We start from the raw sequence: 16,866 nt of genomic DNA on the forward strand, positions 1-16,866 counted from the left end.
AAAATAGTTAATCTGTAACAACCCGAAACAGAAAATAAGTATTTCTGGCTTCCACTACTGAGTCACTTCTTTTAGTCAAAGCATTTGATGATTTCTGCAGCCTGGAAGTAAGCAAGGTGCTCTACCGGTTGAAGTACCTAATTTTAAGATGAGGTTATGAATCATAAATGAGAAATTAGCCTTCTGCTGAGCACACCTATGAAACACTCATATTGTCATCATCTTTTTTGTTTATTCAAAGGTGTTAATTATGTTGCTGGGACGTGAGGTAATTCAGGAAAACGTTCCTAACGTACAGGGCGCTACAAATTCTCATGTAACGTTGAAATCCCGGTGGCACCTAGATGGGGGGAGTTTTAGAGGAAATTTTTGTTGCACAGCTAACTCTGAGCATCTGGCTTGTTTCTGCAGTTTAACTACTTCAGTACCTTTCTCCTGTTAGAATTTGAGACTTGCCCCATAAATGTAGTGAAGATAACAGCTTTAAGGTATTGCTTTTTCATTTAACCCCGCAAATGAGCGGTTTCTGAGTTTGTTAGATCTTCCGAGTATTGCCTAGTTAGTTTAATGAGAGTTCTAATGTTTTATGTAATCTTTTTTTTTTAAATTTAAAAAATCAGAAATACGAGCTAAGGTAGTGTCTTGGTATTCAATATAGATAACTAATGTCAGGAGATATTACACATTGTTGAAGGAGGAAGAGCTGGTGATGTATCACTGTGCCTCGTGGTCCGTTAGTACTATTTCTGGGAAGAATTCTGTAGTCCCTAAGTGCTAAGCAATGTGGAGATACACAGCGTTATTGTTGAAGATAGATGGACAGCACAAGTATTTTATCACTGCTTGCTGTCCCACCAGATTTATTTTTTTTAAAGTAGTAAATTCCTGACTGATTGGATGTAGTTTACACATGACTTGGCATAAGGGAAAATGTAAAATATTTCTTGTACTGTAAGAATGATAACTTTGCATTATTGAAGGAATATCCAGTACTCTTATGCTCTTGTGGATAGGAACAATCTAATATTACTTCCTCTTGAATAAAAGATTGTAAGAAACAATACCTTTTGTGGGCTTACTGTTTGTGCTGCTGCAGTCTCTAGTGGAGAGACAGCTAGTCGTTTGTGCTCTGAAATCTCTGAGATTGTTGAAGCATAACAGCAGGGAAGATGCTTTGCTGACTTGTGGAAGGATGGGAACAGCAATTAAGAATTCGGTGTAGTTATGTGTCTGGATAGTCAGCTGCTGAAGAGTAATTCCTTTTTTTTTTTTTTTTTAACAAGAAAATAATTTATTCTAGCTAAGATTATGTTGTTTTGTGCAATCTTCAGGTGATTCTTGCCCCCCTCCTGGTTTTCCCATAAGGTGATTTTCATTGCTGGGTATCTCAGCTGAAGTTGGCAATAATCATCAACAGATCTGAACTTCCTGCTGATAATTTGACCTTCCCCACCCTTTGTCAACTCAGTGCTGATGAGGGAGGACACTAAAGAAGGAAATTCTGGATCTTTAAACTTGGATAAGAACAAAGTCTTACTTTGAGTTGAACTGAACCACTGGAAGAAAGAGAAATGAAGTGTACCTGCTTATTAGATAATCAAGTGTTGGTTATTTTGTTGTAATTTAATAGTATACCTGTTGGTTTTCCCTCGCCAGGTTTCCCTGTGTTACTGTAGTCAGCTTCAATTAAGCTAGTCTTAATTTTCTGCTGTGTATGAGCTGAGAGCAGAATCCTGAATGAGGGTCAGGTTTTCAAGTTATTTCTGCAACGCTCTACCACCCTGAAATAGGAGCGAGGTGACATAGTAACTGCCACCGTGGAAATCCTGTTGTACAGCCAGATGGGACCCGTGGAGTCATGCTGAGACAGTAGTAGTCGAAATATTCTGGTAGGTTCAGTCTGGTAATGTAGTGCTCTGCAGTGGTGTGTGGGCGGCGAAGCTTAAAATGGACAATGTGGACATTGAGCTGAGTGGACAGTGAAGAGAGAGAAAGTAACAGAAGCCTTGGGGTAGAAATCCTATTTTCCGTTTACTGGTTCTAATATCAGAGCTTGAGTTTGAAGAGTGTTGTCCCATTTGCTGTCGGCAGTAAGGTAGGGAGAATGTGTTGCTGTGCTTTTACGTGTTTCTTTGTTGTCTGTTTTTCCATCAGTGTAAATGTCCCATCTAGATATATGGTATTTTTAGGACATTGAAGCTGAACAGCATGAAATTGGGGTACAGTGGGCTAGCGTAATCCGTTACAGTAGCTTGCAATAGGAAAATACCGTGAGTTTGTCACTAGTAGAAATAGTTGTAAAGTAAATTAAAGGCTTAATTCAAGATCCCACCTCTGAGGCTTTTTTCTTAGCAATAGTGTCTCTACAGTCTTGGCTTGGTTTGATGGTTTAGGAGAGAAGGTATGAGATGGTGGAGGAGAAAAGAGGAGCAAACCCGGAAATAAGTAAGACTGACTTTGGCTTACGCCGAGCATTTCCGAAAGGATCACCTGTCGAAGTGTACATCTGCCTGTGGGTAGAGAAGAAATCCCCACCCCCCCTGCCCTTCCCTTGTTTTGAGTTTCCCTTTTTCCCTGAGCAAGAATGGTGCCCCTTCCTCTTCTGAAACGGAGCAGGCAAATGTCTTTGACTCAAATAGGCGTTATATAGCTAAGGTGCCTGCAGGCACTGAGATTTGCAGTTAAAAGGAGAACTTCAGAGCATAAGCAGTAAACAGAGCTCATGCAAAGTGCAGTTTTCTTTTTTTAAAAGCTGTGGTAGAATTAGTCTAATGCTTACAAATATGTTAATACTGCCATCTTTATGAAGACATTCTATGTGTTTTAAAGTCGGTAAATACCAAAGTGGCAGTCGTTTGGGGGAAAATATTTCACAAAACTTTGTGCTACTGCTGTCCCTGAGCGTCTTACTACGTTCCCATATTTTCTTAATCTTGTTGTCAACTTTCTTTCATTGTTGTCCTAAAAAGGAATGCCTGTTAGATTATTGCTGTGGATCCCCAGAGAGCCGGTGCATCTTTCAAGGTTTTATTTTGGATGCAAGTCTCTCGTTCTACTTGAGGCTTTATTCAGACGCTTCTTTTAAAAGCAGCTGTCTTTGTGTTTCTGGTACCTTCTCTAGAATGAATATGTCCTTAAGTGAAGTTACTTGGAGTCATAATTCTGCTACAGAAAGCTTGTAAAGAGTTGTTTGAGTGTCCAGCAAGCTATGTTCTCATTAGAAATATGTGTCTTGAGATTTGAAGGGCATACAGCTTTCATAACTGAGCCCAGGCAGAGTGGGACATACCTGATGAAACCATTGCTCAACGTCCACTGTGAATGGGCTCATTTATCGGGGTATTTGACAGCACATCACATGCAAGTCTTCAGACGGGCCATGCAGTCTGCAGATTGCACCAGAGATTTGGCAATGCAGGGAAAGCTGATAGGCTTCCATTTGAAACGGTGGCGACCCTAGTGGTTGCTGCTGCTTACTGATAAAAAGGTGAAAAATAATTTCTTTGGTAGAGTGGCAGAAGTTCACAGAACCAAAAAATACCAGCAGCCTCTCTCATACTGTATTACTGAGTGGCAACAAGTCATTTGTGCTTTAATATGACTGACTTAAAAACAAGTTCTACTGCGTCAGAATTCAAGACAAAGAGGGTTGGAGCAGCTCTTTTATAATTTGCAAGTCTGCAATAATGGGATGTCCCATCCTGTGGAATTTTCTACTCTCACACACTGAGGTTGTCAGTGCGCTTTAATTTTCACAACAGCAGCTGAAATAAACTACCCGCGGAGATCATGCAGTGCTGCTCTTCTGTGGAGAAGCACTAATGTAAACTGTGGGCAGTCTTGACTTGACAGCTGTGCTGACAAACCAAAAAAAGATGCTTTTTGCACTAGACAGATGTCTAAGTGTTGGAAATTTTCCAGTGAGAAGCAGAAAAGCTTTATTCTTCCAGTATTTTCATGTCACATGAAGTATGGTTTAAATGAAAGGAATGTTTTCTGATGGGGAATGTTATTGCAGAGCTTTTTAGCATGCAGAGGATTAGCTTGCTAATCACCTCTCTGAGTAACTAGATTCTACCAGTTGTACAGGAAAATTCTTGATGTTGTGAATAGCAAGGCATAGTGATTAAGGAAACCAGTTATTATTTTAAATTCATTTGATATATTTGCATGGTGCAACTAGTGCCAGAATGTCTCCTGCATTTGCATGTGTTTTATTACAATGTTTATCAAAGGGAGGCATGGCGTTCATCAATAATTTTTTTTTTTGAGAGAGAGATGTTGTCAAGGGTCTCATCCAAATCAAAAACAATATGAGGAGAAGATTATTAAAGCATGCAATAGAGAAGACAGCTCTTTATAGCAGAAGTTACACCTGGTATACACTGTGGAGTTTTGTCCTGGAAACTTGATTTGTCAACATCAGTAATTCGGTAAATGTCAAAACTTGCAATTAAATTTTTCTCTTGAGAGAGAACTACAAAGGTGATTTACAAACCCTTTTCCTGTTTTGAGGAAACGAATACTTGTTTTCTTTTTGCACACACAGTGTTCCAACAGCATCCTCTGTCTTCTATGCTGAAATTCTTCATAGCCCCTTCATTCTGCTAAAAATCACTTGGATGGTGAAGGGGGTGTTGCTTGTCACAGGCAGGAGGAAGCAATGAACGTATAATCCCATGTTCTTTTGGAGCTGGAGAGCGTAATCAGGGCTGGCTTCTGCCTTGCGCTGCCCTGTTGTGTGGCACTGTAAGGCATGCTTTGTGAGGCAGGTGCAGTATATGGGAGTATTTTATGCTAAAAGCAGGTAGTCATGGACACCTTGTCAACTATGGGAGTGTACAGATGGACTAAGGGTGATGGCTGATGATATTCCACGTGTTCACACTTGCTGCTTTATGCTTTATGGAGTATTTGGTAACGATGGGCATAGATTTTGTTTGTAGCTCTTGAAGAGGTTCATGCTTCGAGAATGATGTCATTTTTGATCCCCGTGGTTATGCACCTCATCTTAACTGAAGCTTCATTAGCAAACTACTTCCCCCCTGCCCCACCCAAAATTTAAGGATAGCCATGAAGAATGTGGTACAGGTTAAACATGCCTAAATTTCATGCCGTATTTCACTACAGTGGATGAAGGGTTTGTTTTGTCTTTTTTTTTTTTAGGTACTCTTCCACGCATCAAGATGGAAAGCTCAGATTCTAGTGACAAAGGAAGTATTGATCAATCGGAAGCCCAACGTCAGAGTCAGCTAGATCGGTTAGATCGAGAAGAAGCTTTCTATCAGTTTGTCAACAACCTGAGTGAAGAAGACTACAGGCTTATGAGAGATAACAATTTGCTAGGAACACCAGGTAGGTAATGCTCGTGTACAGACATCTCACTAGAGTTACTTGTAGGCGGTTTGTGTCGTTTCCTGTTCTCCTGAAACTGTTCCACCCATTTAGTTTGTGTGCTGCAGTTGTGTTCCATGGGAGGAAGCAGCTTCTTGCTAATTTGTGCATACTCAAATTTGAGCAGTCCCCTGTAGTGGAGAGGTAGTTAGGATCATGTGGATTCATCTGCTACAAAAGTCTAGTGTTTACTTGACAGGAACACCCAGAGTTGACCCAGTTCCACTTATGGACCCTTAGACATTTTTGATGGAAAACTAATCTCCCTTAAGCATCTCTGTGAAAATTTTGTGCTGGTGAGGTTAAGGGTTTGTAACTAGGGTAAGTAGTGTGGTGTGAGATTGTGCATGGGCATTTTTAATGTCAGTTTTCAGTTGACTTATTACTTTAAATTGACTGTAGGATGATACCTAATTCAAACCAGTTCCAGCTTAAAACGTGACTTCAACTAATTTAAACCTTTTTTCATGCTTGCGAAGGGGTTATCTTGAATATTTCACTCTGGACAGCCATTTAATTGGTATAGGATGACAAAAATTGCTGATAAGTTGTAGAGATTACGGAACCAGAAAGCATATCGGTCTTGAATAGGTTGAAACTGTTGGATCTTCCAGCTTCAGCAAAACTTGCTTGGGACAATGGTGCTGAGGTCTCTGAACTTCCCCGTAGCAACCTGTTTGGCAGTCTGATTATGGCAGGATTTAATTAGAAAACAAGACAAGCAGTGGCTTGTACCTTCTTTAGAAGCTTTTGATAATGCTTGCCATACATATGATTTGGAAATATTTTTGGAAAATTTTGCTTATTTTCTAAGGTGAAATTACTGAAGAAGAGTTGCTGAGAAGGCTACACCAAGTTAAAGAAGGTCCGCCACAGCAAAACAGTGATGAGAATAGAGGTATATACAGTATTTGTGAAAACTCTTAACTTTAGCATCCCATACGGACCTTAACTTGAGTGCAGGAGTGGAACAAGTTAAGCCTAGGCAGGTGCAAGGTGAGCTTTGTTTCGAAACTAAGTGAACGTTATGTCTGATAATCTGCTGCAGAGGTCAGTTTGGGACAGATTTCACGCACAACGCATCTGTTACTTGCATCGAGATAAAGTTTCATTTAGGTTTCTTTCTTTTCTGTTTATTTATTTAAGATTGCCTTCCTCTCTGCTCCCTTCTGGGATGCTTTTTGGCAATTCCCCCCCCCTTTTTTTTTTTTTTTGATTCACCATTCTTCCAAAGATGTACTGCTCTCGTTGTCTCCCTTCTATAGAGACTGGTGGAGGATGCTTGGAGCTTACCGCTGGGATTCCTTCTTAGTGAGATAGATTTGCTATAAAGCTATTCTTCAGGTGAAGGGTCAGGACAAACTTAGTTCTCTGTTCAGCGGTCGATGGATCACTTAATTGTTTGGAAAGGAAAACACAGAATATTGATGTGTTATGACACCTGAAATGTGACTTTCCATTTCCTTACGATAAACAAGCTGTGTTATGTTGATGACTTGTTCGCTATGTGATGGCTGCAGCCTATCTGTACATGTTAGAAAAATGTCCACTCCTGCTCCCTTAAAAGAGCTCTGGTAGATTAGAATTGTGACACTACGTGTGAAACCACGATAGCACTCGATAGGATTAAGCCCTTCTAAATTGTCCCTTGTTAAACTAAGCAATTATGTTCTTGGAAAAGATCACTCCAAAATTAGCTCAGTACTCTAATTTTGGTAGTTCCCTGTCTTTTTCGCAGGTGCAGAGTCCGCAGAAGATGTTTCAAATGGAGATTCTATAATAGACTGGCTTAATTCAGTCCGACAGACTGGAAATACAACACGGAGTGGGCAGCGAGGAAACCAGTCTTGGAGAGCAGTGAGCCGGACTAACCCAAATAGCGGTGACTTCAGATTCAGTTTGGAAATAAATGTCAACCGTAATAATGGGAACACAAATCCGGAAACTGAGAATGAACCATCTGTAGAGCCTTCCAGTGGGGAGGATTTGGAAACCAGCCAAAGTGACTCTGAAATTCCAAGGTCTGAATCACCATCTGTAAGGCAGCCTGGATCAGAAAGGAACACGTCAGAGGAGCTGACGACTGAGGGAGCTTCCCCTCCTAGAGGGCAGAGGAGAGCGAGAAGCAGGAGTCCAGAACAGCGGAGAACGCGGGCTAGGACTGGTAGAAGTAGGTCACCTATTAATCCGGTGAGTGAGACTCCTCGCAGGTCTCATCACAACACATCATCTCAAACACTTGACCACTCCTCGGTGAATGAAGCTGAGGGAAGCTCTAGAACTAGGCAGCATGTGACCTTAAGGCAGCACACGGTGGGGACTGAGGTGCCAAGTGAAAACGCGGTTCTGTTTTCGGCCCCTGAAACAAGACCTGTTCCGCAAGCAGCAGGTTCTTCAGAAACGAACGGCACCAGTGAGTCCGCGGCTCCTGGGCAGAGGCCTCCTACTATAGTCCTTGACCTTCAGGTGAGAAGAGTTCGGCCAGGAGAATATCGGCAAAGAGACAGCATAGCCAACAGAACTCGGTCCAGGTCCCAGACACCCAACAACACAGTCACTTACGAAAGCGAGCGGGGAGGGTTTAGGCGCACGTTTTCACGCTCGGAACGGGCTGGAGTGAGAACTTACGTCAGTACCATCAGGATTCCGATCCGTAGGATCTTAAACACGGGCTTGAGTGAGACCACATCAGTTGCCATCCAGACTATGCTAAGGCAGATAATGACAGGCTTCGGAGAGCTGAGTTACTTTATGTATAGCGATAGCGATGCAGATCCCAACGGCCCGGCTCCCAGTCAGAACGTGGATGCTTCTGAGCCGCAGAGCGGAGGTGGTGGTTCTTCAAGCAATGAAAGTACAGATGTTAGCTCAGGGGAGGTGTACGAAGGCGGTAACGAAGGGGGTTCAACCTCTGGTGCCAGACGGGAAGGTCGGAATACGAGGGGATCGGTCACATTTGAAGAAAGTGGTTCTCTACCATTCCTTAGCCTAGCGCAATTTTTCCTACTCAACGAAGATGACGACGACCAACCAAGAGGACTCACCAAAGAACAAATTGACAACCTAGCCATGAGGAATTTTGGTGAGAGCGATGCTCTGAAAACCTGTAGTGTGTGTATTACGGAGTACACGGAAGGCAACAAGCTCCGTAAATTGCCTTGTTCGCACGAGTATCACGTCCACTGCATTGACCGCTGGTTGTCAGAAAATTCCACTTGTCCCATTTGTCGCAGAGCAGTCTTAGCTTCTGGTAACCGAGAGAGCGTTGTCTAAAGGAGATCTGCGTTTATGGCCGAGCAGCTAGTGTGATAGTGATGGGCAAAGAAGTCACTTCCTTTATGGCCACTTTTTGAGTGGTACCTCAATGTATAGTAATGACTTGGAGTGAATCTTCCCTCATGAAAGCCTTTTCTCCGGATTCAAGCTTTTAAAATTGGAAAATGTCTTTAATTAGGGTTTTCAAGATCTAGTCAGTTTGGGTGTTAAATTTGTCCAAAGACATCTGACCACTTCAAAATTTATTTTTTTTTGTTTGTTTTTTTTGTTTTCCTTTGTGAAGAGTATTAAGTTCTTTTCCCCCACCCAGCCTCTGCCATCCCGGTCCAATAAACATTTTGTCCTCAAGGTTGTGCTGATGAGGAGTTCTTTGAGAAGTCGTCCCAACTAAATGTACATGAGTCGTAGAGGAATTTTTGCAAGAAATCCAACTATCTGAAACAATAATATGAACTTAATTGCACACTCGAACATATTTTTAATTTTCATCCTGGGTTAATATTGGACGTGTCTGTGTAAATAACACTAATGTTAGCCCTTTCCCCATCACTATGGCACGCTGTAGGATGAGCTGTTAGCTTAATTGGGATATTTATCTTGTTGTGGAAATATAAGAATTGCCTATGCTTGTTTAAATAAAAAAAAAAAAAATCTGTTTTAAAATTGTAAAGCTTTTTTGTAGAAGCTCAGTACTTTTCCAATGCACTGTTGTACTAACGCATTAAGAATTAAAATTGTACCATGCTTAGAAATCAAGAATGCTTTTCATACAAAACCCACCACACCGAGAGCGAACTGAATACGAGAGCTGCTTTTGTAACTGTGTACCTGTCAAGAGCAGTGCATATCTGTACTATTTATGTGAACAGCTACTGTAATATAAAAAACAGTCGAATTAGACATCTTAATTGCATTAAAAAAAAAATGGAAATTAAATGTTATAATTGCAGTGTTTTGGCTCAGTAATGCCACCAAAAGAGATGATAAAAATTAGAAACTTTTCTAATGACTGGTTATTTCTGGGTATGGTTGTTCATATGTAATAATACAAACCGGTACGTACCAGCTCATTCAGGGAGGTTTGTGCCCAGTTTTTCTGTCAACTTTTACTTTCAGTTTTTGAGGCAACTTGTGTAACTATTCAGCCGACAAGCATCGACAGGTTTGGGTTTGTTTTTTTTTCTTCCCCCACCAGCTTCAACGCTGTTAGTAAGTTCCGGACCTGTGGAGTGAACGTGCTGATATATCCAGCGTTGGCAGCCTGTGACTCGAGTGCCACAGAAAAATAACTTCACTATTAACTGGGAAACAGATTATTAGAGCATTAGGTTAAATTTGAAAATTATGTTTAAATGTGGAGCAAGTTCTAGTTAAAAAGTCCAACAAACTCTTTATACTCCTGTTGGACAGTTGACAATGAGTTGAATTTAAAATTACGTCCACGGCATATTGAGAATGGGAGAACGTACCTCAGCTCTCATCAGTGGCAGGAGAGAACGTCCCTCCCCCTCAGTGACCCGTTCTTTCTTTTAGTCTCTAATTTTTATTTTTTTTTTCTCGCTTAGATGTGCATCAGGGAAAGTGAGTTTTATTTCAACTCCAGGGCGGTAGTTGGGAAGGGATATGAACTGCTTTTGCGGGCTATAGGGGAGATGTTGTTCCTCAGATGACAAAACCAAAGCTGGCCTATCTCTTTTTTTTTTTTCCTAATTAAAACACATTTTTGGTGTTTTACGGTGGTGGTTGCATAAACTATAGTCTCTGCTTTAAGCCATTGGAACGTCTCATCAGCTAGTTAAGGATTCCGCAATGTCCCGAAATTCCAAATTTTTTCTACGTGTGCGTTTTTGTGGTGTTTGGTTCGGTGGGAAACCCTGCCTGGCTGTTGAGCTCGCTTTCCTCCTGGTGGGACGCCGTCGCGGCAGAGAGGACATAGGTGTTGGTTTTGAACAGAAGAGTAAATAAGCTCATGTTTTTAAATTCTTCCCTCTGACATGCCTCACTGTAAAATCGGAGGTTAGCTATGAATTTCAGGTGCTGGACTCTCTATGCCAAAATTTCCTCCACAAAGTGACACCTCTGAATCTCTTCCAGTAGTATTCACGTAGCAAATACGTGCTATCAGGTGCAGTTTCCAGTGGCTTTACTGACTTACTGGAGCATAGAATTGGAAAGGGGAAAAAAACCCGCTGTCTACGTGAATCCTGTGTTAGATTTTGAAAGTCTGATGTGCATCTCTGAGGACTAAAGCTGGTGCCCGGAAAGCGAGGAGCCCACTAGTGCTGCTTCACGCGAACCACGGCTGTGGTACACGTCATTCACCATGGCTTTCTTTTTGATGTTCTGAGTTTCCAGTAACTGTTCACGTTGATAGGATCAACTTTACAGTTTTGTTATAGCTTAATTGTGGCATGCCTTAACATTTTCTCTTTCTGTAACAACAGCAACTAATAAAACGTTGGAGGTTTCCCAAACGGTACGAAGAACGAGTAATTTCACCGCAGTTCAGGAGACCTTGAATGTTTTCAGTGTTTTCAATGCCTTTTCCAATGCTGAGCGTGCTAAAGGTGCTGGGGTTCGTTGGCTGACGTCTGGAGGAGTTGGCAGAAATTAAATTGCTGATTCAGCAAAGACCTCTCTATGTAGCTGAGTCATCTGTCAGCCGCTGTGGTGATTCAATTGCTCTTCTTTTAAAGTCAGACTGGAGTTAGGAAACGCCGACAGTCACACTTCAGTTGTTAACAAAATGTGAAAGACCCTGATTTACCAAGGGTCACAATTAGCCTAATGTAGTTTATGAATTGTTTTGGGATTTGAGTGTACTTGCCGCTTCCCCTCGGCTTGGGCTTTCTCGGTCTGGCAGGAGGGCTACAGCCGCTTGAGTCACGTTTGTAGCCACACGAAGGGTTAAAAGGGCCGCTTTGGGTATTTTCCAAGGCCTGATTGTACGGAACCGGCGGGTCTGAAGAGGCAGGCAGCCTCTGGAGCACCGGCTGCCTGGTTCACAGTGCCACCGTGTGGGAGCCTCTCTCAGCCTTCCTTCAAAGCCGGGTAACCGGCTCCTCCCTGGGAGCGGGACAGGGGTTTTTGGCGTTGGAGGCTGTCACTTTATTTGAGTTTGGAAAGAGCTTCCTTGCTGCTGCCTGCCTCAGTAGTTAGCATGGGGGTTTTCAAACTCCTGCTGGGAATATCTGTCCGGTGTGTGAGCTTAACTCCTGTCTGACAGGGCAGACCTGTACCCCCAGGACCTCCATCCACAGCAATTAAAGCAGTGACGAGGCCAAAACCTAGAAGAACACACAGTATTTTTTGTTTAAGGGTGTGTTTGGTAGTTAGATTGTGAACCAATACCCAGTTGTGGGTGCTTACTTTCTTTTTTTTTTTGATTGGCGCTTTATCCGTTAAAAGGACTGTGGAGAGTTATTCCTGGGGTTTGTTCCGTTTCTCTTTCACGTGCACTTTTTTTATCTCTTCAAACAAGTTGGGGTTTTTTGGCAGAGAACTCGTAGGCAGTTAATCGGCAGCTTTCAAAATGATTTGGTTAGTGTAGGTCCTGCCTGCCTAGAAATCAATAAAACTTTTGTAGAAGTACCGATGTGCAGGCACAGCAGCTGCGCTGACGTGATACCCTACCGGTTTTGAAGGGAGCCATAATTGTCCATTGTGTCAACTTGCAGACGAACGGATTTCCCACCGAAGTGGGCACAATGGTCCATAATGACTGTCATTCCAGTTTCCTGTCACTCGTCTGGATTATGCAAATGCGGAGAGCCCAGAGGACTCTCTCCCGTGGTATATCTGCAGTCGATGTTTATCCCAGAATGGTTTCCTACGCCGAGAATCGGTTCCCAGTGGTCTCATGGTAACGAGGGTCTAATGTGAAGACGAGAAAAGAAGCACAGTTAAGGCTGACCACCGGTCTCCGACTTTTAGGAGTGCGAGGGGGGGATTTCTGAATCTCCCAGCAGCCTTCTCGTTAGTTTGGGATCCTTTCCCTGAGCGCGGCACTGTCCGGGGTCTCGGTTGTCTCACCGCTCATCCTCGCTCCAACCGCGGGGGCTCGAGGGTGTGTCGGCAAGCACGGAGCTGGTGAGGTGCTCAGCCGTTACGGAAATGCCCGCCTGCTCCTCTGCCTTCTCCCGGCAGGGTTGGCGTGGAGCCACGTTAAGGGAATTTGTAACAAATTCAGAAATATTTCCGACCCTCACTGGGCTTTTTGTTTGTTTATCCGTGACTAGGGAGGGAAGAAGGAGGGTGAAGAGACAGAATCAGTGGTAACTTACCCAAAGTACGTACAAATTGTGCTGCGTTAAAAAAAAGGAGTTTGCATCTGTTATACCGGGGCTTCCCAACCTCTTTTTGACAGGAGGTGTCTCTTTTTTTTTCCCCTTCATCTTACAGGGAAAATCACCATTGAATTTATTTTGATTGTTTTACCAGTTTTGTTCCCTTAAGCTAAAATACCTGAGACCCCGTCCTGAATTTCACTGTCTGCTAGTAAGGCTGTTGGGAAGGTTGGGAAGCCCTGAATTCAACTGAGAATGTAACAGTTGGGGGGGTTGAGGGGTTTTTTTGGTTTGGTTTTGGTTTTGGTTGGTTGGGGTTTTTTTGTACAGTGCTTTACCTCTGTTTATACAGGACTTGTTTAACACGAAATGGTACTCTGAGGTCGTGGGACAACAGTTCGACCAGATTTGGTAGCTAACATCTAGGAGGAGTTTGTTCCCTGTGTAAGATGTCATAATGCAAATTTAAATAGACTCAATAAAATGCATGAAGTGTTCATTTTGTTCTTCATCATCGCTCCTTGGGTTTGTTCTTCTTGGCGGTGGGAATGCGCTGGAGGAAAGGACAGTGGATGCGGTAGGAATTTATTCCCCCGTGTGCCTTTTCCCTTTGAGGCTAGGCAGAAAGGAAAGGGCCAGCATGGTACAGAGTGAACTTCTCGGAAGAATTTATTGCTTCTTCTTACATAAAACTGAAGCAATAAATCTCGCCGTGTCCCAGACTTCTGTAAATCTCTCCGTGGATCATGTGGGATGCCAAAGCAGCGTCCGCAAGTTGTCTTTCAAGTAGTAACTGGGACTTTTACGGGTCAGTACCAGGGCCCGGTGGTCAGGGCTGCTGGAAATACACTTCGCAGCGTTCAGTGGCTTTTCATGAGAACCTCTCACATATGGCTAAAAGCTTCGTCCTAAAATTAGTAGCTGAAGTACGTGCAAATGCTTAACTGGAGTGGGAAGGAAATTTTGGAGGGCGTGGGAAGCTCTCTTGATTACCGCCGCTTCCCTCCCCTCAGCTCCGTTCCTCGAGTAGGAAGCGGGAGCCGCTCCCCGCAAAGGGCTGGGCTGCCAAGAAGGGGGAGGAAGGTGGCGTGGGGCTTGAAAACACGCAGCGCCCGCTGGTTCGGGTGCCCCGGCCGCGGGGAGCAGGGGCGCAGCTGGGAGCCACGCTCTGGTGCGGTAGGGAGGAGAGTCGGGATCCTGCCCCCGCTTCGCTCTCCATGGGGAAAGCTCTGGGATAAGGATGGGTTTGTTTTTTTTTTTTCCCCATTCCCACACGCTTCCTCTTGAGCTCCGTGGTCTGTCTCGCTCCGCGAGCGTACGGCTCGGCCCGAGGCAGGCTTTAACGTAGGTATTAACTTCTGTTTCGGTGACTTCCTTCATGAAGTGGTTCCCGCACTTTCTGTACCAGGAGCTCTTTGCCAGGTCGCTGACTCCAGCCCCGCGTCTCCCTGTAGGGAGTCCTTTGGTTTGGGCAGCCCTGTATTTATTTGTTCCTTAAAAACTGTTGATTAACCCCAAACTGCTTAAAGAGTCCGAACCAACCTTGGAGCGTGTTTGTGGCTGACTTCATCCCTAATGTTTGTTTTCTTGGGTAGATTTGAGGTCTTTGTTCTGACCTGTAAAACTTTATATAACCTCGTTCCTCCCTCTTGGTGCTCAAACCCTGTAACCTTTTACACTGTCCTGTTCCTCCCTTCAGGGTAAATGTCTGTGGCAGATCCAGACCTTTACAGGGGAATGTTTGGCCGCTCTGCTGGTCCTGCTGCTGGGTGGGAGGAGAAAGGTTGTGTTTGGTGGACCTGGCCATCCCAGAGCGACGGGGGTGCAGGAATAACCGTGCGTTCGGGGGCTTCTCCCCGCCACAAGGGCTCTTTCTGACCGCTCCTCGGGGGGATCGAGTGTTTGGAAATAGAGAGGCGGGGGAGAAAAAGCAGAGGCTGGCTGCTGCTCGCTTGCCCTTCCCAGCTGTTTCGAGTATGATTGAACCTGTTTCGGGGCTGTTAATATAACGAAACGAAGCTCAGCTCTGTTGTGGCTCCCTCCACACTTACAATAAAGTTATATAGGGGAAATGAAACCCACTTTTTCGCCTTAAACTAGAGGGGCATTGTCTCTGACACTAATGAGATGCCGATGCTGCATGCTCCAACTGTTCCCCTGAATAAATCCCCTGTTAAGCCGAGCATGTGAAAATCCAGGCGTCAAGTCCCCTCAACAATGATTACTTCATAAACCAGGAGTCGTCCCGTCTTCCCTGAGAGTTCCTTGAGGTTTGGCACCCTGCGCCAGCAGCCTCCTGCCTTTTCACGGGAAAAGCTGACCCGTTGGATGGCGCTGGGAGCAACCTGCTCGAGCGGAAGGTGTCCCTGCCCATGGCAGGGGGTTGGAGCTGGATGGTCTTTAAGGTCCCTTCCAACCCAAACCCTGCTGTGATGCGATGATGCCTGCGATAGCCCTGGGGGAGTTGGGCTGCTGGAGCTGGACGGGGGCTGCGGCGCGTTCCCCCCGTGCCTCGTGGGCTCCTCCTTGCCAACAGAGATGATTTTCTTTTTTCCCCCCACCATTTTGATTTCTCGGGGTGGATTTGCAGAATACGTTTTCTCCAGGCTGCAAGTTTTGAGGCTGGTGGGTTGTTTTGGGGTTTTTTTTTTTGATCTGGAGCAACAGCTTTGCTCGTTGTGATGGGTACTGTATGAAACGCCGTGAAGTTAAAAGCGCCTGGCTTGGTTTCTGGGCTTTAATACCTGCTCTGGTCTCTCACAGCAGTGAAACACCCGCGACGACACCACTCCAGACTGAAACCCCACGTTTTGCCCTGGGTCTGCAAAGCCAGACCGTGCCCGCAGGGTGGCTGGCGGGCGGTTTTGCTGGTACTGGAAGGCATTATGGGTGTGAAAGCTCTTGAAACAAAGCTGTTTCAGGAGTCCACCGGGTTCATCTCCTGACCCCAGAGCAGGGATCTATGCTGGGATACGAACGGAGGTGGCACCGCTGCCTGCCTGCCCTGAGCACCGCTGCCTGCCGGCCGGGGGGAAGGCAGTGCCAGGCAGGTGAAAGGCAGGAAAATAAGCAGTGGAAGAAACAGTTTCATCTCAGTAGGTACTGCTGCCGTCTAAATAAATCCTAAAGAAATCCTAAATGAGCTTGGAAATGACTTGGCCTTTGCAGCTGGCACCTGTGGGACGATCTTGCTTCGTTTGTAAAGATGGATGTAAATAAACTGAACTACTTGTGGGAGGGGGAAGAGGTTGGGAAATGCCCTGACTGCTGATCGCTGTCGGCTGGTGTCCGGGCAGTGCTGCTCGTCCATCTTCCCTGCACATGTGGTGGGGCCAGGAGGGAAAGATGGGGGCGGGGAATGATGGAAAGGGATGAAGGACGGAGGAGGGGAAGGGAAAGAGGAGGTGAATTAAACTGAAGGAAAACTAAAGAAGGGTAACAAAAAAGAAAAGGCTTTTGAACTGTGCTCGTCTGAGTGGGACGGGTGAAAACATCAACACAGGTGGAAGAAGAACACGGGTGGGAGCAAAACCACGGGGAACCCCAGGGTCTGGTCACGAGGACGCAGAGCAGGTCCAGAAGAGACGCGGGGCCCACAGTGCAGGACCCTTGGCGGGGCTGAGCGGGAGGGCAGCAGGCGCTGCTGGGGGCGAGGCGGTGTTGGCCCAGTGCGCAAGGGCTGGCCCAGCCCGAGGGATGCTCCAGATGAGACGACGCCAACAGGTTTGTAACCATGAAATCCCGATCCTGGGTGGAAGAGGTGGATGCCGGAGCAAGAGCTGGAGCCTGCGAGGGTGGTGGGGGACACACACACACACACACACGGGGCCCTGCTCACACCCCACCCCGCAGCCCCAGGAGGGGCTGTTTGCACAACCCTGCCTAAAAAAAGCCCCCGACCGCTGCTTGT

General features: G+C 45.1%; 1 protein-coding gene across 3 annotated transcripts; it reads left to right on the forward strand.

Annotated features, from left to right (window-relative positions):
- The first annotated feature begins 5,171 nt into the window (after window positions 1–5,171).
- On the forward strand, window positions 5,172–9,711 carry RLIM (ring finger protein, LIM domain interacting). Of its 3 annotated transcripts, XM_086469819.1 has the most exons (4): window positions 5,172–5,355; window positions 6,209–6,292; window positions 7,133–7,427; window positions 7,476–9,711. In XM_086469819.1, the coding sequence occupies exons 1-4, from the start codon at window positions 5,187–5,189 to the stop codon at window positions 8,665–8,667; spliced, it is 1,740 nt and encodes a 579-aa protein (XP_086325945.1). In that variant the 5' UTR covers window positions 5,172–5,186; the 3' UTR covers window positions 8,668–9,711. The 3 variants fall into 3 exon arrangements, with proteins under 3 accessions (XP_086325945.1, XP_009954773.1, XP_086325946.1); XM_009956471.2 differs by having other exon boundaries at window positions 7,133–9,711; XM_086469820.1 differs by lacking the exon at window positions 6,209–6,292 and having other exon boundaries at window positions 7,133–9,711.
- Window positions 9,712–16,866: the final 7,155 nt, after the last annotated feature.

The sequence above is a fragment of the Leptosomus discolor genome, chromosome 9, assembly GCF_034619465.1.
Source record: "Leptosomus discolor isolate bLepDis1 chromosome 9, bLepDis1.hap2, whole genome shotgun sequence".
Lineage (NCBI taxonomy): Eukaryota > Metazoa > Chordata > Aves > Leptosomiformes > Leptosomidae > Leptosomus > Leptosomus discolor.

Bases quoted from the DNA above. Each gene is read 5' to 3' on its own strand.
- RLIM (XM_009956471.2), top strand. From the start codon at position 5,187: ATGGAAAGCTCAGATTCTAGTGACAAAGGAAGTATTGATCAATCGGAA. The intron at 5,356-6,208 runs GTAGGTAATGCT...TTATTTTCTAAG, and splicing joins CAATTTGCTAGGAACACCAG to GTGAAATTACTGAAGAAGAG. The intron at 6,293-7,132 runs GTATATACAGTA...TCTTTTTCGCAG, and splicing joins AAACAGTGATGAGAATAGAG to GTGCAGAGTCCGCAGAAGAT.